Consider the following 21,318-nt stretch of genomic DNA (forward strand, 5'->3'; position numbering starts at 1 on the left):
GGCCCCACTCAGTCACTACTGACAAGATTCCCAGATTGCAGGAGGCAGATCCCGGGGAACAAGGCAGTTACCATTTCCTCGTCCATCAACAAAGGCTCCAACAATTTCGCAACAGTAGTTCCCAAACACAAGAATAAAAGCTTAACTCAGTCTACACGCTTCTGAGGGCTGGCCTACAGCAGTGTTATCTACATTCCCATGACTCAGGAGGGAAGCTGGCACCTTCCCTGGCAAGGCTTTGTTGTCAAGGTCACAAATTTGTGACCCCAAAGGATCATCTAGGTTTCACATACACAGGTGCTGTGCTCGCATTCTCCGAAGTTCATCAGCACTGCTGCAGGTGCTCAAACGCGAAGATTCACACAGAAGCACTAACTTTCAGTTATTCTCGACTTCAAACAGAAAGACCATCACGAAAGGAGGCCGAGACCACTGCCCCTTTGGGAGTCGCTGCCACGTTCCTATCCCAGGGAGCAAAGGGCATTCTCCCCTGCCCCGGCTCTCCAACCTGACCGTGGGTCTCCAGCAGCCAGCAGCGGGGCTTCAAGGCGCCGTCCCCCGTGACTCTCCAGCCCCACCTCAGAAGAAAGGGCTGCTCTCCCGTGAGCTGTGCCGGGAAGTCTCTTCCCAGGGGAGCGGGAGGTCCTCGGTGGGCCACATAACACGCCCACCGAGCCAGACAAAGCAAGTTCGGTTCTCTCTCAGGCTCTAGGTCCGCTCTCTCGAGAAAAATGCCTGCCTTCCCCTCTCACAGCTGTAAGGAAAGAAATCCTATTACAACTAGGAACGTGACAAAAACAACACAGAAATTCCAAGACGCCTTGGAAACAGGGGCCTGCCTTGCCCAACCGCCATCCCCTGACACGGGCAGGAGGCGAGGCAGCCACGACCTTCCACTGCGTCCCGCCCACCACCGGCCCCCACAAACATGCTACAAGGGGCCCCTGCGCCTGGCCAGGCGCACCTCTGAGCAGTCCCTCCACCATCTCCTCTGTAGGTCAATCCCCAACCAGATCATTACCAAGTGAGACGATCTGAACTGAAATAAACAGAATTCAAGTTCTCAGGCAGCAGGACCGTGCATGCTGACTCAAGCGCACAGACAGAAATCTGTGACCGGGACTGTCAGAGCGCTCGCAGCGGCTTAGCTCCCCACGAACCAGCTCTGTCTGCACGGGCGTCTAAGTTCATTCTATGGTTTGGCTCTTTTTTCCGGGTTCTCTGTCTCCACGTGCAGAGACTCTGGCTCCCTGCGTGCCCCTTCTGCCTGGGTGGCAACCCTGCCTCCTGCCTCTCCCTCCCCCGACTCTGAAGCACCTCCTGGGGAGGGTCTTCATCAGAAATGACCGAGGCCGCCTGAAGCTCTTCCCTAATGGACCCAGGTCCCGTGTAACCCTGGCTCCTAACCCCCTCTCATAGTTGATCCGCAGTCTCAGAAGAGGCTGGGAACCAGCGCTATATTCACATGCCAGTGAGAACAGTGTTCTCTTCCCATGCAGGGAAAGAAAATGTCCTCCAGGATGTAAGGAGTTGTGGGGGAGCCCCTGCAGGGCAAAAGTGGGCCCCGGGCTGGAGGCAGAAGGGCCCAGGCTTCGCAGGACAGCCCCGCGGCAGGTGTCCCTCAGGACCGGCCACCAGGACACGCGAGAGGACGCCGGTTCTTTCCTACTCTGCTCAGCCCCCGGCAGGAGACGACGGCAGAGGCAGCCCTCGGGGACCTGGCTCCCAGCTATGCCCCCCCCCCACCCCCGGGGAGGTCCCACCCACCCCAACCGACCTGGTGAAGCTGCTGCTGCAGGGCCCGGCTCTCCGTCACGATGGCGATCTGGGCCTCCAGGTCCCGGTGAACTGACCTGTACCCAAAATTAGGAGAGCCAATCAACGTGAGGCAGGGCAGGCTGCTCCCTGCCAGGTACAGCCAGAGGCCTGCAGGGAAAAGGAAACGTGCAGACAGGAAGTGAGCACAGCAGCTGCCACAGCCTCTCCAGTCGCGCTCCAACCTAAGAGGAGAGCAGCCCCCCACGGGGTTTGCGTGAACAAGACACCGAGGGGACGGGCTAAGCAGGGGCCACATCTGCCCAGCCCAGGGTGCTGCCAGGAGGCGCAGGGACCGCAGCGTCTCCAGGGCAGCCCGGCACTAGGGACACTCACTAGGACAGCTCCCCTTTCTGCCACATGGCACGCTGTGGCCTCTTTTCCCGACAAGGCGAGAAGTGGGTTCTTAAAAGGACCATGGTGATGCCAGTGCTCAGGCTCTGTTCTCACCCCCACCCACCCCGCGATGCTACCAGAGCCCATCCCAGAGAGCGCAATACCTCTAATCCCCACTCTCCGAACTGCCTCAGCCGCGTCCTGGCCACCATCCAGCCTCCCCTGTCCTTCCGCAGGCCCGGAGGGAAAGCGGCCCCCAGAGCTCAGGTCACACCTGCTTCTCAGGAAAGAAGCCAGCTGACCCGTGGGCTCAGGAACAGAGATGCTTTCACCCAAGCCAGCAGACGTGGGGCGGTTACGGGCATGACGAAGGACTGGGTTTAAGAGCAGGTTACTTGGCAAAGCAGGCCGTAAGCAGCCTGTGGGGTGGAGGGCATCTGTCCTTCCTCCTAGAACTGGCGTGAGGACGGCCCCACCAAAACCCTTGCAAGAGCAGAGGGCAGAGAAGCGAGGGGACTGGTCCAGCCCCCAACTCCTCCCAGAGGAGCGCTCCGTGGGCCCAAGTCAGAGCTCTCGATGTCTGGGCTCCTATGGGATTTTGTCCCAAATCTCTTAAGGTGGAGCCTGGGTCTGACCGAGCTATTAAGGGTCCCTGCAAGGGGAGGAGCAGCCCAGCACGGGCCCTTTAAGAGGGTTTTGGGGCGGGGGACAGCCGATAGAGCCCCAGCCTGAAAACAGAGCTCAGGTTACTCCACGCTGCATCCACCTCCTGCATCTACCTGAAGACGAGCTGGGCCCTGCCTCCCCAGGGCCACTCGACTCTCCCTCACTCAGACTGCTGACTGTGAAGCCCATCGGGGCACCAGAAATGAGCCTGCTGGGGGCTCGGGGCTTTAGGCCAGACAGACGAGAGGTCACGAGAGGCCAGCGCACGAGAGAACCTGGGAGGCCCGGTCCGTTTCAGTCCCAACCCAGACAACACTGCTTCTCCCTTTTTTGCTAGAAAATGAGCCAGTTAATACCACAGACAGAGGAAAAAGCAGGGCTCGGTGTGAGCAGCCATGTGGTAGTGGCTCCTGCCTTGCCCGCCACCCTCCCCCAGCCCTGGGAACTCGCCATCTCTGACAGCACCACAGCGACATCTCTGTAATGAAGGTGGTGGATTCTCTCAGAATCCTACATGTCACCTGAAACACGGCAGGCAGGTCCTCTGCTTTGCACCCCATTCCATCCCCTCTGAGTTCCAGGCCCCATCAGGACTACTTCTCCTAAAAAGACTATTCCCCAAACCTAACCTCTCAAGGACATCTGCTGCCCAGACTTCCTTCCTCCTACGGCGAGCCCAGGCTTGCATCTGGCCTCTTCTATCTTTCCCTCCACGCTGTACCAAGAGCGCCCAGGCCAGGACACCCAGTGTGGGAGCGTCAGTCCCAGGCTCCTCTGCAGGCCACCCTGCACAGGGCTGGCCTCCTCGCACCCTTCCACCACCACGGGTCTCTCCCCTGCCAACGTGAGACTTTCAAAGGGCACACAGGCACGCAGGAGCAACACAAGCAAATCAACAACATGTAACACACACCACGCTCCTAAAATAGAAGGCCATTTCCTAATTCTCACTCAGAACAGGAGCATTTCCAAGAACGTCTTGGGTAAGAGATGACGACTCTCTGCTGCCTGTTCCTGTAATATGCCTGCCACCCCCCCAACACACACACACGCAGGGGCCACATCAAAGCCACTGGCTTGTCCGTGTGTATCGCTCGATCGACTGTAGCCCGCTCCGCTGGGCCGCTGCATGTAAGCAACCGTGTGGCTCATCTTAGCACGCGGCCAGACCACACGGGTGGGCAGGCTGGCCCTGGCACTCTGCTCCAGATGCCCAGGGAGGTCCGAGTGTCCTCCTCTGCAGTAAAGGCCCTCCATCTGCACTAGGCTCAGCTGCCCCGCCCCAGCCCTCCATAAGCCCAGGGCTGGGTGAGATCTCCACCTGTTGTCACTGTTCCAACTCTTCTTTTATTCAATGTATTTTATTATTTCATATATTTTTTTTTTTGGCTGCACCACATGGCTTGCAGGATCTTAGCTCCCCAACCAGGGATCAAACCCGTGCCCCCTGCAGTGGAAGCTCAGAGTCCTAACCACTGGACTACCGGGGAATTCCCTGTTCCAACTCTTCTGATGCCAAGATTGGCCCCGTAAAGACATTGGGTCTGCTTGGTGCTACCTGTCCAGCTGGCTTGCCCAAGTCTACTTAGAGAGGGGACAGGTGAGAGCCAGGACTAAGGAGGCCCAACACCCACATGGGTGATGTGGGATTAGGCTGGTGTAAATCACTTGCCACCATGACCCTGTGTCCCTCCAAGGCTCCCAGACCACAGCGTCTGGCAGAGAAGGTGGGAAGGGCCTGGTCTTACACGTACTTATTTGTAAAATCTGCCTAAGGGCTTCCCTGGTGGTGCAGTGGTTGAGAGTCCGCCTGCCGATGCAGGGGACGCGGGTTCGTGCCCCGGTCCGGGAAGATCCCACATACCACGGAGCGGCTGGGCCCGTGAGCCATGGCCACTGAGCCTGCACGTCCGGAGCCTGTGCTGGGAGAGGCCACAGCAGTGAGAAGCCCGCGTACAGTAAAAAAAAAAAAAAAAAAATCTGCCTAACCGCAGACCGCTCCCTCTCAAGGCAGCCTATGGGTCAGCCATCAGAGGCAGGCAGCCCATCTCAGCCCGGCCCGCAGCTCCCCAGTATGGACCACTGCTTCTCAACCTGTTTTCATTCCTGATCCCTGAAGGAGCTTTTTAGCCCTGCTGAAGACTTTTCCAGCACCCTCCCCAAGAACCAGTCTCTGCTCCGTGAGGCAGCATCAACCCTGTTGGTTGTGTATGACGTACACCTATTTCTTCTCTTTTCTCTCTTCCCTGCCACCTCGGCCTCCCTCAGCTTCTTTCCTCTCTGGCCCAGGGTGGACTTCAGGCGAGGGCTTGGATTAAAGAGGCAGCGCTTTTTTACCTACTGACCACTTTGGTGAGGCCTGCAATCACTCAACCAACTTTCCCTGTAGACTCATTTGCACGGTCTTTCTCCATCGAAAAGAAAATAAAGACCATAAATGGCGAGACGGCCACCCTTTGGCGTGCCGTGATGGGGCGGGGGTTAGCGCAGCGCGGGAAGCCAGAGGGGGATGCCACACGGTGCCACCAGCAGCTCCACATGATGCCCACAGCCTCAGAGAGCCCGGGACAGGGGCCCACTACGAACAACAGTCCTTCTAGATTGAAGACCACCAAGTCAGGAGTTTTTAGCTATTGGTCTGTGCCCTGAAGACAACTGGGAAATTCTCACTCGGCCTCCCAAGAGGCCCTTTGGAGCTCCCCTCCCGCCAGACACACAATGCCACTCAGGATGTCAGGGTGAATACACACAAAGGGTGAGACTGCCGGGCAGGGACTCACTGTCGGGAAACACAGCACTTCCCAGCCCAGCCATAAATCTGTTATCAAGCCCCAAGTCCTCATCCCAGGGCCCGACCTTTGGGCCCAACACCTCCAGCATTCCCGGAACCAGTGGATCAGGGAGAGACTCTGCGGCAGCAAGGACGGCACAGGAGGGGAGAAAGTGCCTTTGGGGGTGGGGGGGGAAACACTGAACTTCAGCACCGGGGACAGCAGGTCTCACCACAGAGGGAGCGTGCCATGGGTACAGAGATGACTGGACTTGGAGGCCAACAACTTCCACTGCCTCCCAGCTCTGCAATGAGACATCCTGCCCCACGCCCTGGCCTCCTCTGTAGGGAGAGAGACACCTGCTTCCGCTCTGCTCGCGCCGACGGTCCTTCACAGTCCCAGCATCATGCTGAAGGGTAAACCAGAGAGCCCCAGGCTGCCCGCAGCCCTGGCTCACCCTGGCCTCCAAGCCGCTTCCAACTTCAGTGCCCATCCTCCGCTCTGACCACCCTGGCCCACAGGGTGTCCTTCAAGCCTAGTGTAGTCTCGGGGCTCCACGCTTCTGTTCCCTCTGCCCGGACCTCTCCTGCCCGGGGGGTCTCTGCTCAGTGTCACCTCCTCAGAGAGGCCCTCCCTGATCCCCATCTAACAGACCGCCATCAACCTGGAGCCCCCTCCTGCTCTGATCTTCTTCAAAGCCCTTTCCACGACCTGACATTGTATTTGGATAGATTCATCCACTTCTTATCTGCTTCCCAGTAACCCACACCTCACGAGGGCAGGGAGTTGGTCTAGTCCCCAGTGATGTATCCTCAATGCCCTGAATGCTGCCTGGCACACAGCAGGCCCTCAATAAATACTTGTTTGAACAAAATAAGTAAAATGCGGATAAAAACACCTCTTCCAGGGCTTCCCTGGTGGTGCAGTGGTTGGGAGTCCGCCTGCCGATGCAGGGGACATGGGTTCGTGCCCTGGTCTGGGAAGATCCCACATGCCGCGGAGCGGCTGGGCCCGTGAGCCATGGCTGCTGAGCCTGCGCGTCCGGAGCCTGTGCTCTGCAACGGGAGAGGCCACAGCAGTGAGAGGCCCGCGTACCGCAAAAAAAAAAAAAAAAACATAAAAAACCACCTCTTCCAACAAATGTTTAAGTATATAAAAAGGCCTTGAGGTTCTACAGCAGGAGCACATGAACATTTCAGGTTAGAGACCTTCTTTGAGGATCTCTCCAGGAAAAATTCGAAATTATGCACCCCTCCCTCTCCTCCCCACACAATATTCTGCAATAAATTTCAGAGGGTTCTCAGATCCCTGTAAAAACAAGAGGGGACAGAAGACATCACAGTCCTAACCTCAGATGAATGAATAAGCATCACCTATTCTGAAGCCAGAACAGAACCAAAACACTCCAAGAGGCCCGGAGGCTGGTGCCTGCTCGGTCCAAGGTGAGCGGCACCGCCCCAGGCACAACCCCATCCCCAGGTGAGAACTGCCTCACGTGTGCCCCACAAACAGGGTGGAGCTGCCCTGGTTCTCACTACAAGTTCACCTTTGGGCGCCATGCCAAGTGGCCTATCGGGAAGGCAGTAAAAATAGTGACAATTCTCACAATCATTAACAGATTCCTCTGTCAGCAGAAGCCAGAAATCTCTTAATCCAGTGGCCCTGCCCCGCCCTCGCCACACACAGCGTGCTGTTAATGCTGGAATATTGCATCCACACGAAATCAAAGTCAACATCTTAACAGCAGGCAGAGCCCACGTCCCCCAGCATGGATGTGTCCCTTGCTCTCACAGCAAGAAATCCCATGATGGTGCATACACCACCTCTCAGCCCCCTCCTCTCCATGGAGCAGAAAGCTAAGAAGATGCGAGAACTAGGTTTGACACACTTCATACTCACTCAGACTCCCCTGAAGTTGCTGCCTCTCCAAGACCTAAAGAGGTTAGTTCATTGGCACAAGGTAGACAGAGCACGCACAACCGCTGACAATGCCATCCTGCTCCTGGTACCCTGTACCCTACTCTCAACCAGGACCAAGTTTAAAAGGGGAACCCCTGGAAGCAACTGAGATGTTGTTCAGTAGGCGAGAGGATAAACCGTGGTCCATCCAAAAAATGATATACATTCAGCCCTAAAAAGAAATGACCTATCAAGCCATGAATAGACGTGGAGGAAACTTCAATGCATGGTAAGTGAAAGAGGCCTGTTTGAAAAGGCTTCAGGCTGTATGATTCCAACTATATAATATTCTGGAAACGGCAAAACTATGGAGACAATAAAAAAAATCTACGATTGCCCAGGGCGGAGGCCAGGGGTGTTGGGGGGAGATAGGCAGAGCACAAGAACACAGAGCGGGGGGGTCCCCTGGTGGTGCAGGGGTTAAGAACCCGCCCGTCAATGCAGGGGACACAGGTTCGAGCCCTGGTCCGGGAAGATCCCACATGCTGCAGAGCAACTAAGCCCGTGCGCCACAACTACTGAGCCTGCGCTCTAGAGCCTGCGTGCCACAACTACTGAGCCCACGGGCCACAACTACTGAAGCCCGCGCGCCTAGAGCCCGTGCTCCACAATGAGAGAAGCCACTGCAACGAGAAGCCCGCACGCAGCAACGAAGAGTAGCCCCCACTTGCCGCAACTAGACAAAGCTCGTGCGCAGCAACAAAGACACAACACAGCCAAAAATAAACAAGTAAAATAAATTTATTTTAAAAAAAAAAAAGAGCACAGAGGGATTTTAGGGTAGCGCAACTGCTCTATACATTTGTCCAAACCCACAGAACGTACACCACCAAGACGAACGCTGATGCAAACCGTGGACTCAGGGTGACAATCACGCGTCTCTGTGGGTTCATCAATTATAATAAATGTAGTGGGGGGGCTGTGCATGTGTTGGGGGGCAGGGAGAACACGGGAACTCTCTGTACCTTCCTCTCAGTTTTGCTGTGCACCTAACACTGATCTAAAAAAACTAAGTCTTTAAACTCCAGCTGAGCTGGTGGTGCTCCCCATTAGGTCGGAATGCTCCCCCGCTCCCAGAACCCTGTTCCACCTCACCCACCAGGTGAGGAACGAAGGCCGGGCAACAGGAAGCTGACAAACCACCAATCAGAAGCGCTGCCAACTGACGGATGTCGAAGGTGGACCCCTACCCTCCCACACCCCCAAAACCCTCCTGAGGCCAAGCAGATGCTGGTAATAAGACTTCCGGGTTCAGTGTCGCCCTTCACTGAGCCATGGGGAGATCAGCAACAAAACTATAGGTGAGGAGGGCTTCCCTGGTGGCGCAGTGGTTGAGAGTCCGCCTGCCAACGCAGGGGACATGGGTTCGTGCCCCAGTCCGGGAAGATCCCACATGCCGCGGAGCGGCTGGGCCCATGAGCCATGGCCGCTGGGCCTGCGCGTCCGGAGCCTGTGCTCCGCAACGGGAGAGGCCACAACAGTGAGAGGCCCGCGTACCGCAAAAAAAAAAAAAAAAAAAAAAAACTATAGGTGAGGAGGATGCTTCTCCTCGCCAGGGGTCCCAGCCCTCTGACGCCACACATGGCGTCCCTGCCACGACCCCTGGGACTCTATTCCTCGCCCATGAACCGCACGGTCACTTCACAGAAACTCGAACGCATGCATGTCACCATTCCCTCTGAGTACAACCCAAAGCCATCGCCCCAGCTGACACGGAGGTTGAACCTGGTCCCTCCACTTGTGCCAAAGGCAAATTTGGGCCAAGAACCAGGCTTCGAGACTCCCATCCTGGTAACCTGTCCACCACATCATGCTTACCCAGGGTAATAAAACTAACCAGATAAAAACTCCCAATAAAAACTAACCAGATGGGACCACATTGCCAAAGGGGTCTCTAGTACATGCCTTTAAAGAGTGGAAGGTCCCTCTGGTTCTTTGAAGCAGCTCAACTTACTAAAATGGGATATATATTCAAGTCTGCTAGGAAATCGACAGAGTAGCCAGTGAGGCGGCCTCCGCTCAGGCCACTGGGCAGAGCCAGCGCTGCTCCAGCCGAGCACGCACCCCTGCTCCACGTTCCTGGCGACATTCGGTGAGCAGAAAACAACAGAGTACACCCCAGCCCTCGGGGCCTCCCGTCACCAGACTGCACTGCTATCCACTAGCACCCGTGGACTGGCGTGGCCGTTGCCCACGAGAAGGCTGTTTCTCCCCACCTCGCCTGCCAGCGTCCACAGGCCTGGACCGAGCGGAGCTTTCCTGCATCGCCTCGCACGTGGCCGCCAGCAGGTTCAACACAGTCAGGGCCCAGAGCCTCGGGGTGCCTGACTCCCAGAGGCATGCAGCGCTGACAGCGCTCTCGGAGGGCAAGGGTCTGGAAGCGGGAACACGGTGTCCCCGTTCCCCCTCATCGCCCAAGGGCTTCTGGGAGCAGGAGCCCGGGGAAGGGAACTGTAGTATAGGCCACTCAGCCATGGGGAAGAATTTTCCGGGGCCCAAACGCAGACACACCGCTTGCACCCAGCATGGCCTCTGCACAGGGCAGGCAATCAGTAGATGGTCCACCACTCCACAGTCCAAATCCAGCGCCACCTGTGCTGCCAGCTCCTTGTCCTAGGTTGCTTTGGGGGAAATGACCATCAAGAGATGACTCAGAAAGGGGGGCTGACGTAAGAGCCCCCACTATCGAGCACAGCCACTAGGCAGGGAAGGGCCTGGCCTCTCATTTCAGCGCTGAGTGATCTGACCTTTGGCTCCTGCTGTTAGGGTGAGGTGTCTTCTGCGCGGAAGCCCCTCTCCACGTGCCCCGTCGTGCTCTCCCTCTCCCCCTCTACTGCACACACCCTGGGATTCCTGGCCTTCCCCACTAAGCCAGCTGCCAGGTGGCAGGGCTCCACCCGCAACAGGGCGTGCGGCAGGAGGGAGCGGCTGGAGCACGCCAGTCCGGGAAAAGGCGAGACACACTGGAAAAGCCGGTTGGGTGTTTCTGTTTCAACGGTAACTGGGGAGTCACTGCACGTTTATCAGCGCAGCTTCACGGAAATAACCCATAGCACACTCAGAACTGATGGGCCAGGCTACGCTGGGGGCCCCAAAGTGACAAGGGACCCCCCGCACCGACCCAGCCACAGGGCAGACGAGGAGCGAGCGCTCTCAACGTGCCTCTGCACGGCTCGCCAGGCACACAGGTCCCCTCAGAGCTCAAAGCTCCTCCCACTATCCAGCTCTCTGTCTCCACTACCCCACCCCAGGCACCACTGTTATTCTCAGAAGTAACAAAGCCAATCCTAAAATACCTTCCACACCCCCGTGGGCTGGCCTGCCTGCCCGGAGACACCTAATCACCGGCCGGGCTTAGCCCATGACACATCCAGGATCGGTACAATGGCAGAGCTCACTTCCCACACCAGACAGTGCCACCTGCCTGAGCAGGCACGCAGGCCTCACAGTAGCAAGTGGAAACCACCCAATCCCAGAGGGCTGGACCCAGGAGGCCTAGGGTGGCCCGGGGGGATTTCCTAGTATACCTCCAGATGGAAACCAATGGTTTAAGGAAACAAGAGTCCAACCTGAGGGTTCAAAGTGACCTCAAGTCTAAACAACATAGATGAGTGGCTGTGACAACACCATCCCCCTCCCGCCTCGCTCAGGCTCTCCGGAAGCCCCCAGGACTAGCGCAGGAGCAAAATGGGTCTCTGAAACACCAGCAAGAATTCAGGAAAGCCAGGCACTTCAGTCAGGGCTTGGGGTCCCCATGCTGTCCACTATTCCTTTACACACAGGACTAACCGAGCTGGCCATGGGGTCTCCCGGAGGACAGAAAGGAGCAGTCACACTCGAGATGCAGATGCCCTCGGCATGGAGAAGGCACAGGGTTCTAAACCCGTTTGTTCACATCGTGGCTATCCCCTGGGATTGTGCCACATGTGGGCTGCCCCACAGATGCACATAACTGTGCAAGAGAGACCATTACAATATGCAATTCACACTCTGACCCACCCTGAGGCAGTCCGGTACATGTAAACATTCTAAGTAGATAGCCTCAGTTTTCTCAGCTATAAAAAAAAAAAAAAACACGAAGGTTTGGCACATAGGGGAAAAAACAGGACTGCTGAGGAAGGGACTGAAAAAGTGGGCTGTTTGACGCCAAACAAATGATCCCTAAGGAACCCTCTCTGTCCCCAAGAAGGGCAGGGCCAATGCGGGAGAACTCGGATGATCACAGAAAGACTAAAGCACGTGCCTTTTCATCTATTTGAGGGGAGAGGTTATGTGTATATTTTTTAAAACAGCCCCCCAAATGATCTGAGTTTATAAGTTTTGGGAGAGATCTTGCATAACTGAAATGCACATAAATGCGATGACTGTGATGTACCCGCAGGGCTGTCATGGAGACTGACGGGGGAAGGGGCAGGGCTCTACCAGGCAGGCACCGGCACCACGGGCGCTAACAAGTGGGCCAACTGGTCCACCCCCCGGCTGTCCGGCATGGGGGCCGTCCTCTGGCCAGCCGGCTGCCACGTACCTTTGGCATGAAACGTCCAGCCCCTCCGCCAGTACTCCTGCAGCTGGACCCGCTCCTGCTGCCCCAGGCTGCACACCTCACTGTAGAACTGCCGCTCAATATGCACGTAGGCGGCCGGGATGGCACCTGCCACCCCCTTGGCCCCGAAGAAGCCGTTCACCTCCGGCGAGGCCAGCAGGATCTGGTACTCAGCTCGCGTGCCCAAGACCAGGTCCATGTAGGCCTGGGTCAGGTTGAAGTAGCCAGTGGTAAGGTAGACCTTAGCGCCTCGCTCGGCCTCCGTCAGCAGGGTCTCAGTGACAATCTCATCGATCTGAATCTCAAAGGGCTTCATCTGGATCAATGGGTAAATCCAGGTGTCTGGGGCTGGCCTCTGGTCTCCAGCGGCGGCTGCATCTTCCTGGGTTAAGAGGGAGTTGCTGTGGAAGGTCTGGGCATGCAGCATCTGCTGGCGGGTCCTGGCTGAGTTGATCACATCCATAACCCTCTTATTGGCTGCCTTGCAATACGCAGCCCGGTCACCTAGAGGGAGACATGGCAAAGGGGAGTCAGGAGCAGAGAAGGGAGGCTCTGGACTCCCATTCAGCACAGGAGACACACCACATGGCATGTGACAGGCAAGCACAGATGCCACAACTGATCCTTCACCAAACACGTCTCGATTGAGCACAAGACACTGGGCCCATGTGAGGCTCCTCTGTGGACAGAAATGCCCGGAAAAGGATCTTGCCACAAGAAGCCTGCACTCAGGGGGAAATGAAAAGGCCTCTACCAATCCACTTACGAAAAGTTCAAAAACAGGCAAGACTAGTTGAGGGCGGCAGTGGTCAGGATAGTGGGCACACAGGGGTCGCGCCTGGCTAGGGACCCGAGGGGGCTTCTGGGAGCCAACCCACTATGAACACGTACATAAGCTGCACACACGTGACTAGTGTGCATGTTACACGTCAGAAAAAACATGTGTCTGACAGAGACACGTTTAAGTATGACCAGAGAGCAGGAGAGCGAGCCACAAAGGGTCAGAGGTGAACAGGCAGGCTCTGGGCCTTGTTTTCACACGGACACCAGTGACGAGTGGCTGCATGGACACAATGAAGGGAAAAGAAGTGAGTCTAAACTCTATCACTAGATGATAAGAGAGTTAATGAGCTAAAGCGTCCAACTCAAGAAGTTAGGAGGAAAAACAACAGGAAAAGCCAAAAAATACAGTACAAGGAAGCACATTATATAAAGCAGAAATTAACAGAAAGAAAACAACAATATAAAAATAGGTAACTTCAACATTGTCAAAAGTTGATTCTCTGAAAAAACTGACAGAATAGCAAGCCTTGGGCAGGGCTGATCAACAAGAGAGAGACGGGCAGCACGACTGTCCTGGTCACCGCTCTCGCGCTCTGGGCTGGGAACAGGCGCACACGCCCGAGTGCCTTCCAGGGCTGGGCAACAGCCCAGAGAAGGAATGTTGCTTGCGGGGATCCCTCCTTACTGACGGCGGCCACCACGGGGGCCGCTCACTCACTGCTTCTCTTGAGCTGCCCTGGTCCCGAACACGGCTGTGCCCAGCCCCCCACGCCCTCTGAGCGTGCTGACTCTCAATTCTGCCCCGAATGGGGGCCCTTTTTTCTGCATATTCACGCCAGGCCTGTTAAGTTAGATCAGGGGTCAGCCAGTGTTTCCTGTACGGGCCAGACAGTAAATATTTCAGGCTCTGTGAGCCAGAGGGCAAAATTGAGAACACTGTGTAGGTGCTCATATAATGCAAGAGAACACAGACTTCCATGAATTTGTATTGTGGAAATTTAAATCATAACAGTAATTATCATACAGCACACAGGCGTAGTGGCAGCAGGCAAGGCAGGCACTCAGATCACGGTCTGGCTCCACAGTGCACAGATCCCCAGGCCCCCGGGACAGGGTTCCCACCAGACATCCCCACTCAGATGCTTCCTTTCTGGCTCTTCTCCTCACATGGGCTAGGTTTAACCCGTTCCCCACATTGCTGACACGGTTGCAAATTCAGCAGCAGGCCTCCTTAAAGGCCACCAGGAAGCCACGGCCACAAGAATCACAGGAATGCAAATAGCCCGGGAATGCTAGATGCCAGGGTTTGCCTGTTTCCAGTGAGCAGGACCGAGGACTCTCCCATTTCACGTTCCAGGCAGGAGGCCGCAGACCTCAATGGAGCCGAGAGCCACAGACCCTCTGTGCTCCAGAGTCACGGGAGGTGGCCCTGAGGGGGGTGGCCATCCACCAGGCCGCTTCCTGTAAGTGCAGGGCAGGCTCCCGGCTCACTCCCGCGGGCACCCAGACCCGAGGCCCACAATCCCACCTTCCCCGGCGGCTCCCTCACCCGCAGAGCATGACCGATAGCCAGTGAGTCACGTCTGTCTGGCTCCAAAGACAAAAGCAGAACAAGGCTCTGCCACCCAAGTCTCCTAAACCCGTGGCAAGGCCCCCAGAGGCGCGCCCTCCTCACCCTCACCACCCCCAGGCTCAGGAGGGCGAGGAGCCCGGGACCCTACCTTTGTAAGGATGCACCATCCCCTCCACCACCTGCACTGTGTCGTCCCCCTGCAACTGCAGGGACACGTCCCCCACCGCGTCCACCAGCTCCGTGAAGAAGTCCGCAATCTCAGGACAGTCCTGCAAGAACACGTAGCGGTCCTGCCGGTTGGTGAAGTAGGAGTCACTCAGGTTTGCGCTACAGGGAGGAAAGCAGCAGGTGAGGACTCAGGCGATAGGGTGCGACAGCAAGTGCTGGTGACCCCGGTCTCAGGGTCACCAGCAGGAGCAGGGGAGCAACCAACTTGGATCAGGTGCACCAGCAGCCAATTAACAAACAGCTACTGACGGGCTTCCCTGGGGGCGCAGTGGTTAGGAATCCGGCCACCAATGCAGGGGACACAGGTTCCAGCCCTGGCCCGGGAGGATCCCATATGCCGCAGAGCAGCTAAGCCCGCGCACCACAACTACTGAGCCTGCGCTCTAGAGCCCACGAGCCACAACTACTGAGCCCGCGTGCCACAACTACTGAAGCCCGTGCACCTAGAGCCCGTGCTCCGCAATGAGAGAAGCCACTGTAATGAGAAGCCCGCGCACCGCGACAAAGAGTAGCCCCTGCTCGCCGCAACTAGAGAAAGCCCGCGCACAGCAACGAAGACCCTACACAGCCAAAAATAAATAAATAAATAGATAAAATAAAATAAAATAAAACAAACAGCTACTGAGCCTGGCCGCTCACGAGAGGTGGGCGAGAGTGACACTAAGGTGACACAGAGGAGTGACCGCAAGGCTGTCCCCTCACCGAGCTGACCACCGAGAGGAGATGCAGACACTTACAGAGCCAAGGACCACTCGGGCTTGGCCCCAGTGTCCCCCAAAGGGCCTGGATTCCCACCCAGCCCTGCCTGACAAAGTTATTTGTCCTCTCAGGCTTCTTGTGTACAAAGTGAGGGAAAGACCACGTGGGGTGACAGTGAGCATTAGCTGAGACAGTACACGAGGGGCTCACCCAGGAGCAAACACAGAGTAAGGGCTCAGTAAACCACGGCCAGCTTTCAGTCGCCCTTCGTGGCTTCCAGCCTCCGTGGCAGACAGGACACCGGGAAGACGCCAGGAGGGCCAGGCAACCAGACTAAACACGTAGCAGCAGGCCCTCGAAGGCTCGCGGGGACGGACCTTCCCTTCTCTGCGTGCTGCTGGTCTCTGCCCTGGAGACCCCGACAGAAGGAAGCCAACTCACCCGCTCAGGACGACGCTGTTGTCGAAGAGGTACACCTTGATGTGCTGCAGGCCGATGGTCTCGTTGAAGCGCTCGGGGATGAGGAGCCGGAGGAGCCCACGGAGGTTAGGCGTGTGGAAGAGAGACACTCGGACCTGTTCTGGAAACCTCTGCAGGAGTGGGAGCAGCATCGTGCGAGAGTTTTTCCTTCCTGAAGACGTGGGCAAGCAGGAGAGCAAGGACGGCAGTCACACCAGGAAAAACATGCAGCCCGCCAGTGCAGCGCCACCTACCAAGGGCCTGCGCAGCCGTCCAAGTCAGACCGCCGGGGGCTGTTTTCAGCCAGAGGGGCTCCGGGACAGCTTCTACCTGGACACCCACCACATCTCGGGGCAGGACTGAGTGGCCCGTGTAGCGGACATCCGCTCTTCCAGCCCCACGGCACCCTCTACCCGCCTCATGGTAACTGCACCCAATCTCCTCCCGGGGGCACCACCCAGCCCCGCTCTCATATTTCTGCTCTGGGTGAAGATGACTCTGTCCACCCCAGCTCTGGGAAGGCACGCAGGCCCAGGCTGGGCCGGTCAGCACGCTCAGGAGGTCCGGCACAGAGCCCGAGACAGGCCATGCAGGAGCTCCAGGCTGACCACGAGGGAAGCAGATGCTCTTCCAGTGGACAAGATGTGGCAAGATGGGCCTGGGACTGCCAGAGGCTGCCGCAAGGAGCCAGAGAATGAAGCCAGCCTAAAGGTCCAAGCCCCAAATCACGACCCACCCGAATCAGGTCAGAAGTCAAAACAATTCTCTTTTTCCCAAAGTCATTTTTACTTGGACTGTCGGTCACTTGCCACAGACAGAATCCTGACGGACAGGCCGTCCTGGGCCATCCCAGAAGGGCTTCAAATAGCCTTGCTGCTGGCTAAGGACAGGGCGGTGAGGGTGTAATTCCTCGTTCTTCCTGAACAGGGAAGAATCAGGGGGCCAGGGAGGGCGTCAGACCTACCTCTTGAGCCCCGCGTGAAGTCTAAGAGAATGGACACCCTGAGGTCGGAAGGAAACTTCGTCTGCAGTGACTTTTCTAGAGTGCTTTCCAGGCAATCCACCTGCCAAGAAAAGACCCCAAAAGAACAGAAATGAAAGATCTGAAAAGATGGTTATGTATTAAAGAAATGAACCAACCTGTCAGCTAATGCCCCCACGGTCCTCTTTGAACACACACACAAGCATGTACACGCACACACCAGCCACGCTTGCCCAGAAGCCAACGCTGCAGAATCTCTTCACCTGAGGCCACCGCGGTAACCGTAATCCGAAGACATGGCGTCTGCGGCCCGGGCCTGGCAGGATGAAGGCTCTGGGAGTCAGGGACGCGGTGCCCAAGGGTCTGGACCTCGCCGCTCTTGAAAACACTAAGACACCAGCTCCCACACACGTTCCAATGGATCATCCTTACAGGCACACAACAAACAGCGCCCCACACACAGACATCACTCGGTAAATATCTGCTGAACAAATAAATCCAAGACACAACCTGCCCACTGCCACTCTCCACAGGCTGGACGTGGCATTCTTCTCCCAGGAGAACAAACACGCTTCCCAAGGTGGCAGCTAAGAGCACGTCCTGAAAGCGGGGCAGCCTTTCCTCACACAGGAAGGGAAGGGGTGGGCTCTCTCCTGCCCCCTACCACAGCCCCTGTTCTCTTCCAGCTATGCCCTGGGGGTTGCTGAACAAGGCAAACCAAGAAACACTTGCTGTGGGCAAGGGTCCATCTCACTCCCTCAGAGTAGAAAGCCATCCAGGGACTCCGACGACACAACGACCTCATTCACACCCACTTCAGCTCAACCTACAGGTTCTGCGCTGGGCTCGTCCTACAGGAAGCACCCGCTGCACAACAGCTGACGTCTGCTCCTTCCCAGCCCCGCGTGTCTCGTTGGAAGGGACAAGCACGGCATGACAGCAAGTCTAGGTGGAGCCAGGCTGGCCGCAGACCCGCACCCGACACCAGCCCTGGGCGAAAGCAACGGCCAGCTCGACCTGCCATGCTGGCTCCTCTGTCTAACACAGACTCAGAAAGCCTTCTCTATAAAGGACCAGACAGTAAATATCTTGGGCTTTGCAGGTCAGATGATCCCTGTCACAGTTACTCAGTTCAGCCACTGTAGCAAGCAAGCAGCCATAGACAGAACAAAAATTAATGAGAGTCACTATGCTCCAATAAAGCTTCATTTATGGACACAGAGATCTGAATTTCACATGCTTTTCATGTGACACAATTACTACTCCTCTTTTGATCTTTTGCCAAACATTGAAAATGTAAAGCAGAGGACACGGGTTTGAGCCCTGGTCCAGGAAGATCCCACATGGCAGAAGATCTAGGTGCACGGGCTTCAGTAGTCATGGCTCATGGGCTCTAGAGCACAGGCTCAGTAGTTGTGGCGCATGGGCAGAGCAACTAAGCCCATGCGCCACAACTACTGAGCCTGCACTCTAGAGCCCGCACGCCACGACTACTGAAGCCCGCGTGCCTAGAGCCAGTGCTCCGCAACGAGAAGCCACTGCAATGAGAAGCCCGCGCACCGCAACGAAGAGTAGTCCCTGCTCGCCACAACTAGAGAAAGCCTGAGCACAGCAACAAAGACCCAACGCAGCCAAAAATAAAATAAACAAATAAATTTATTTTTAAAAAAAGAGAGAAGCCACCGCAATGAGAAGCCCACGCACCGCAAGGAAGAGTAGCCCCCACTCACTGCAACTAGAGAAAGCCCGCACGCAGCAACAAAAACTCAACGCAGCCAAAAATAAATAAATAAATAAATAAATTTAAAAAAAAGAAAATGTGAACACCATCCTTAGCCCATATTCCACACATAAATAGGCAGTGGCCAGGTTTGGCCTGCGGGTCACAATTCTCGGAGCCCCGGCTTGGCAGACAGATGGCCTACGGCCCCTGCGCAGGGTGAGGAGGACACGGGCCAGCGAGGTCAGGAGGCCCAGGATCACACCTCCCTGCACCCCTACCTGATCCTCCTGACGTGCCCCAGAATCTGGGGCAACAAGAACAAAAGCTGGCCTGAGACGCAGGCCAAGGAGGGCGGCTCTACCCCAACTCCACGGCTCTACACAGCCCGAGGTTTTAGGGTGACTCACTACTGCCAGTAGGACCACCCCTGCTTAAACCTTACCAGTTCCTGTTCCAAAGGACCTGTTCCCAGGTAGAGGGACGCCATCACGACCCGCCTCTTGGCTACTTTTATCTGCCCCTGAAGAGAAGAAACAATTCAAAATTCATAATCACCATTTTCACAGTTCAGTGAGAAAGATACAGTCCTTTGATACTGGAGGCAAATAACACTGCAAGCTGCACTATCCTGTATCTTCACCAATTAATATTTAAAGCAAGCCCCAAATGTGTGTGGTAACCTACCAGGTAAGGATCCACAACCCTAATTTAAAATACTCAGCCTGAAAGTAAGGCATGATCTAGCCATGCTATAAGATACAGCACAGCCACGAAAAGAATGAAGGTCTTTGCACACTGACCTGAGGGGATGGCCACAGTGCACTGCAGGAACAGAAGCAAATCACTGAACAGAACGTAAACCATGCTCCCCCGTCACCACCCCATGCACACCTGTATGGGTGGGTGTGTGTGTGTGTGTGTGTGTGTGTCCGAGGAGCAGAGCCAGACGAGGGAGTGCGGGGGCAAACTTGCACTCCAGCCCCGTCTGCACAGCTGGGGTTTTATAATGAGCATGTAATTTTTTTTTAAATAAATTTATTTATGTTTATTTTTGGCTGTGTCGGGTCTTCGTCGCTGCACGCGGGCTTTCTCTAGTTGTGGTGAGCGGGGGCTACTCTTCATTGCGGTGCGCGAGCTTCTCATTGCGGTGGCTTCTCTTGTTACAGACCACGGGCTCTAGGCATGCGAGCTTCAGTAGTTGTGGCACGCGGGCTCAGTAGCTCTAGAGCACAGGCTCAGTAGTTGTGGAGCACAGGCTTAGCTGCTCCACGGCATGTGGGATCTTCCCGGACCAGAGCTCGAACCCGTGTCACCTGCATTGGCAGGCGGATTCTTAACCACTGCGCCACCAGGAAGTCCCAAGCATGCAACAGTTTTGAGATGCAGACAGACAGGTACCTAGCTAGACACACAAACAGAACACACCAACATTCAAAGATGATGCATCAGTTCCAATAGCCAGCATCCTCTCCCGAGACCTGATCCAGCCATGGGAGTACACCAGACCCCTCACCAGCGCGGCCAGGCCCCAGAGGAGGTCAAGAGCAGGAAGAAGGGCAGCACCACCCTCAGGGCAAGCTGGCGAGGGCACCGGGGAGGGAGGACACACACACGTGCTGGCTTTCCCACATGGCCCCCACAGCCTGCACTGTCGACGGAGGAAGAGGGGCATCTTGACTAGATAAACACACCAACACACCACTGGGAAAGGCTTATATGCAAGGAACAAACAAAAGAATTTCCTATGTTTGCTGTTTCCTTCGTTTTGTTATTTATTCAGATGGTTGCTTGTGGGGAAAGTGAGTATGAAGACAGGAAAGAGAGGAAAACAAGTAAGTGTGAGGCAATCAAGTTCGGGCAGCAAAAGTCTATGCAATTGTTTGCCATGGCACCAGGTCCTCTGGTACAAGCTCAGCTGTCACGAAGGCCTGGGCCCAGGCAGAAACCACGCTGCACTCTCTTCTCAGGGAACACGGGCCACTCTGTCCCAGGAAGAAACACATCCCGCTCCACATAGAACTTGCCGGAGAACCCGCCCATGACTCAGTGCAGAAGGCAGGGAACGGTGGCCTCGGCTTCTTCCTGGCCTGCTGGGCTGAGCCCCTCACGCGTCCCTCCAGGCGCCGCGTGGCCTCACCTCCAGGCCAGGGGACCCCCATGTGGAGACTCAGTCCATCCTTCACCCGGAGTTGATTGGGACACTAAGAACCACCTCCTTTGAAAAACCTGTTTCTTCAAGCCAAGCAGAGAACCAAGTAGGAGTAAAGAGCAAACAGCCTCAGCATCAGTTCTACACAAACAAGGACACACAGGAGAGTCAAGCAGTGTAGGGAAGTGGGGGAGAGCATGCATGCATGTGCGTGCGCGCGCGCGCGCGCGCACGCGCGCACACACACACACACACACACACACACACAGCATACCAGAATGAGCCAGCCGGAAATTAAGCTAAGAGTGGATCTACAGAACAACAGGGCAAAGGAGAGAAAATGTGCAAGCATTCAAATGAACTAGAGTTTGTTGTGCAGAAAAAGGAACATCTACATATATTTCCTGTTATGTCCCAGCACTTCTGACCGCATCATACCTTAATTCTAACATCACTGAATTAATACAAACTCAGAATTCATGTAACTAAAAATTAATTAGCGTTTAATTACTTCATTCCAATGAGCAGTTTAACCACAAATAACTAGACGTGGCATGAACACCTGACTAATGTATTGAAAGCCGAACCCCGCCAAATGCGAAGTTTAGCATCTCTACCAAGAGAGAGAAGGT

At 55.9% G+C, this 21,318-nt stretch overlaps 1 protein-coding gene across 11 annotated transcripts in view; it reads right to left on the reverse strand.

The window, feature by feature from the left end:
- PGS1 (phosphatidylglycerophosphate synthase 1) overlaps nucleotides 1-21,318 on the reverse strand; it is a 108,627-nt gene that overhangs the window by 77,713 nt on the left and 9,596 nt on the right. For 5 of the 11 annotated variants that reach the window (XM_067715439.1, XM_067715437.1, XM_067715436.1 and 2 more), the window contains exons 3-8: nucleotides 18,980-19,057; nucleotides 16,797-16,896; nucleotides 15,815-16,004; nucleotides 14,595-14,773; nucleotides 12,073-12,594; nucleotides 1,778-1,926 (exon numbers count right to left, since the gene is read on the reverse strand). In XM_067715439.1, the coding sequence (XP_067571540.1) occupies nucleotides 1,778-1,926; nucleotides 12,073-12,594; nucleotides 14,595-14,773; nucleotides 15,815-16,004; nucleotides 16,797-16,896; nucleotides 18,980-19,057 (1,218 nt within the window). The remainder of the gene's footprint in view (nucleotides 1-1,777; nucleotides 1,927-12,072; nucleotides 12,595-14,594; nucleotides 14,774-15,814; nucleotides 16,005-16,796; nucleotides 16,897-18,979; nucleotides 19,058-21,318) is intronic. The other 6 variants (XR_010937420.1, XR_010937418.1, XR_010937417.1 and 3 more) reach the window with 3 other exon arrangements.

The sequence above is a fragment of the Pseudorca crassidens genome, chromosome 19 (genome assembly GCF_039906515.1).
Source record: "Pseudorca crassidens isolate mPseCra1 chromosome 19, mPseCra1.hap1, whole genome shotgun sequence".
NCBI classification, from domain to species: domain Eukaryota; kingdom Metazoa; phylum Chordata; class Mammalia; order Artiodactyla; family Delphinidae; genus Pseudorca; species Pseudorca crassidens.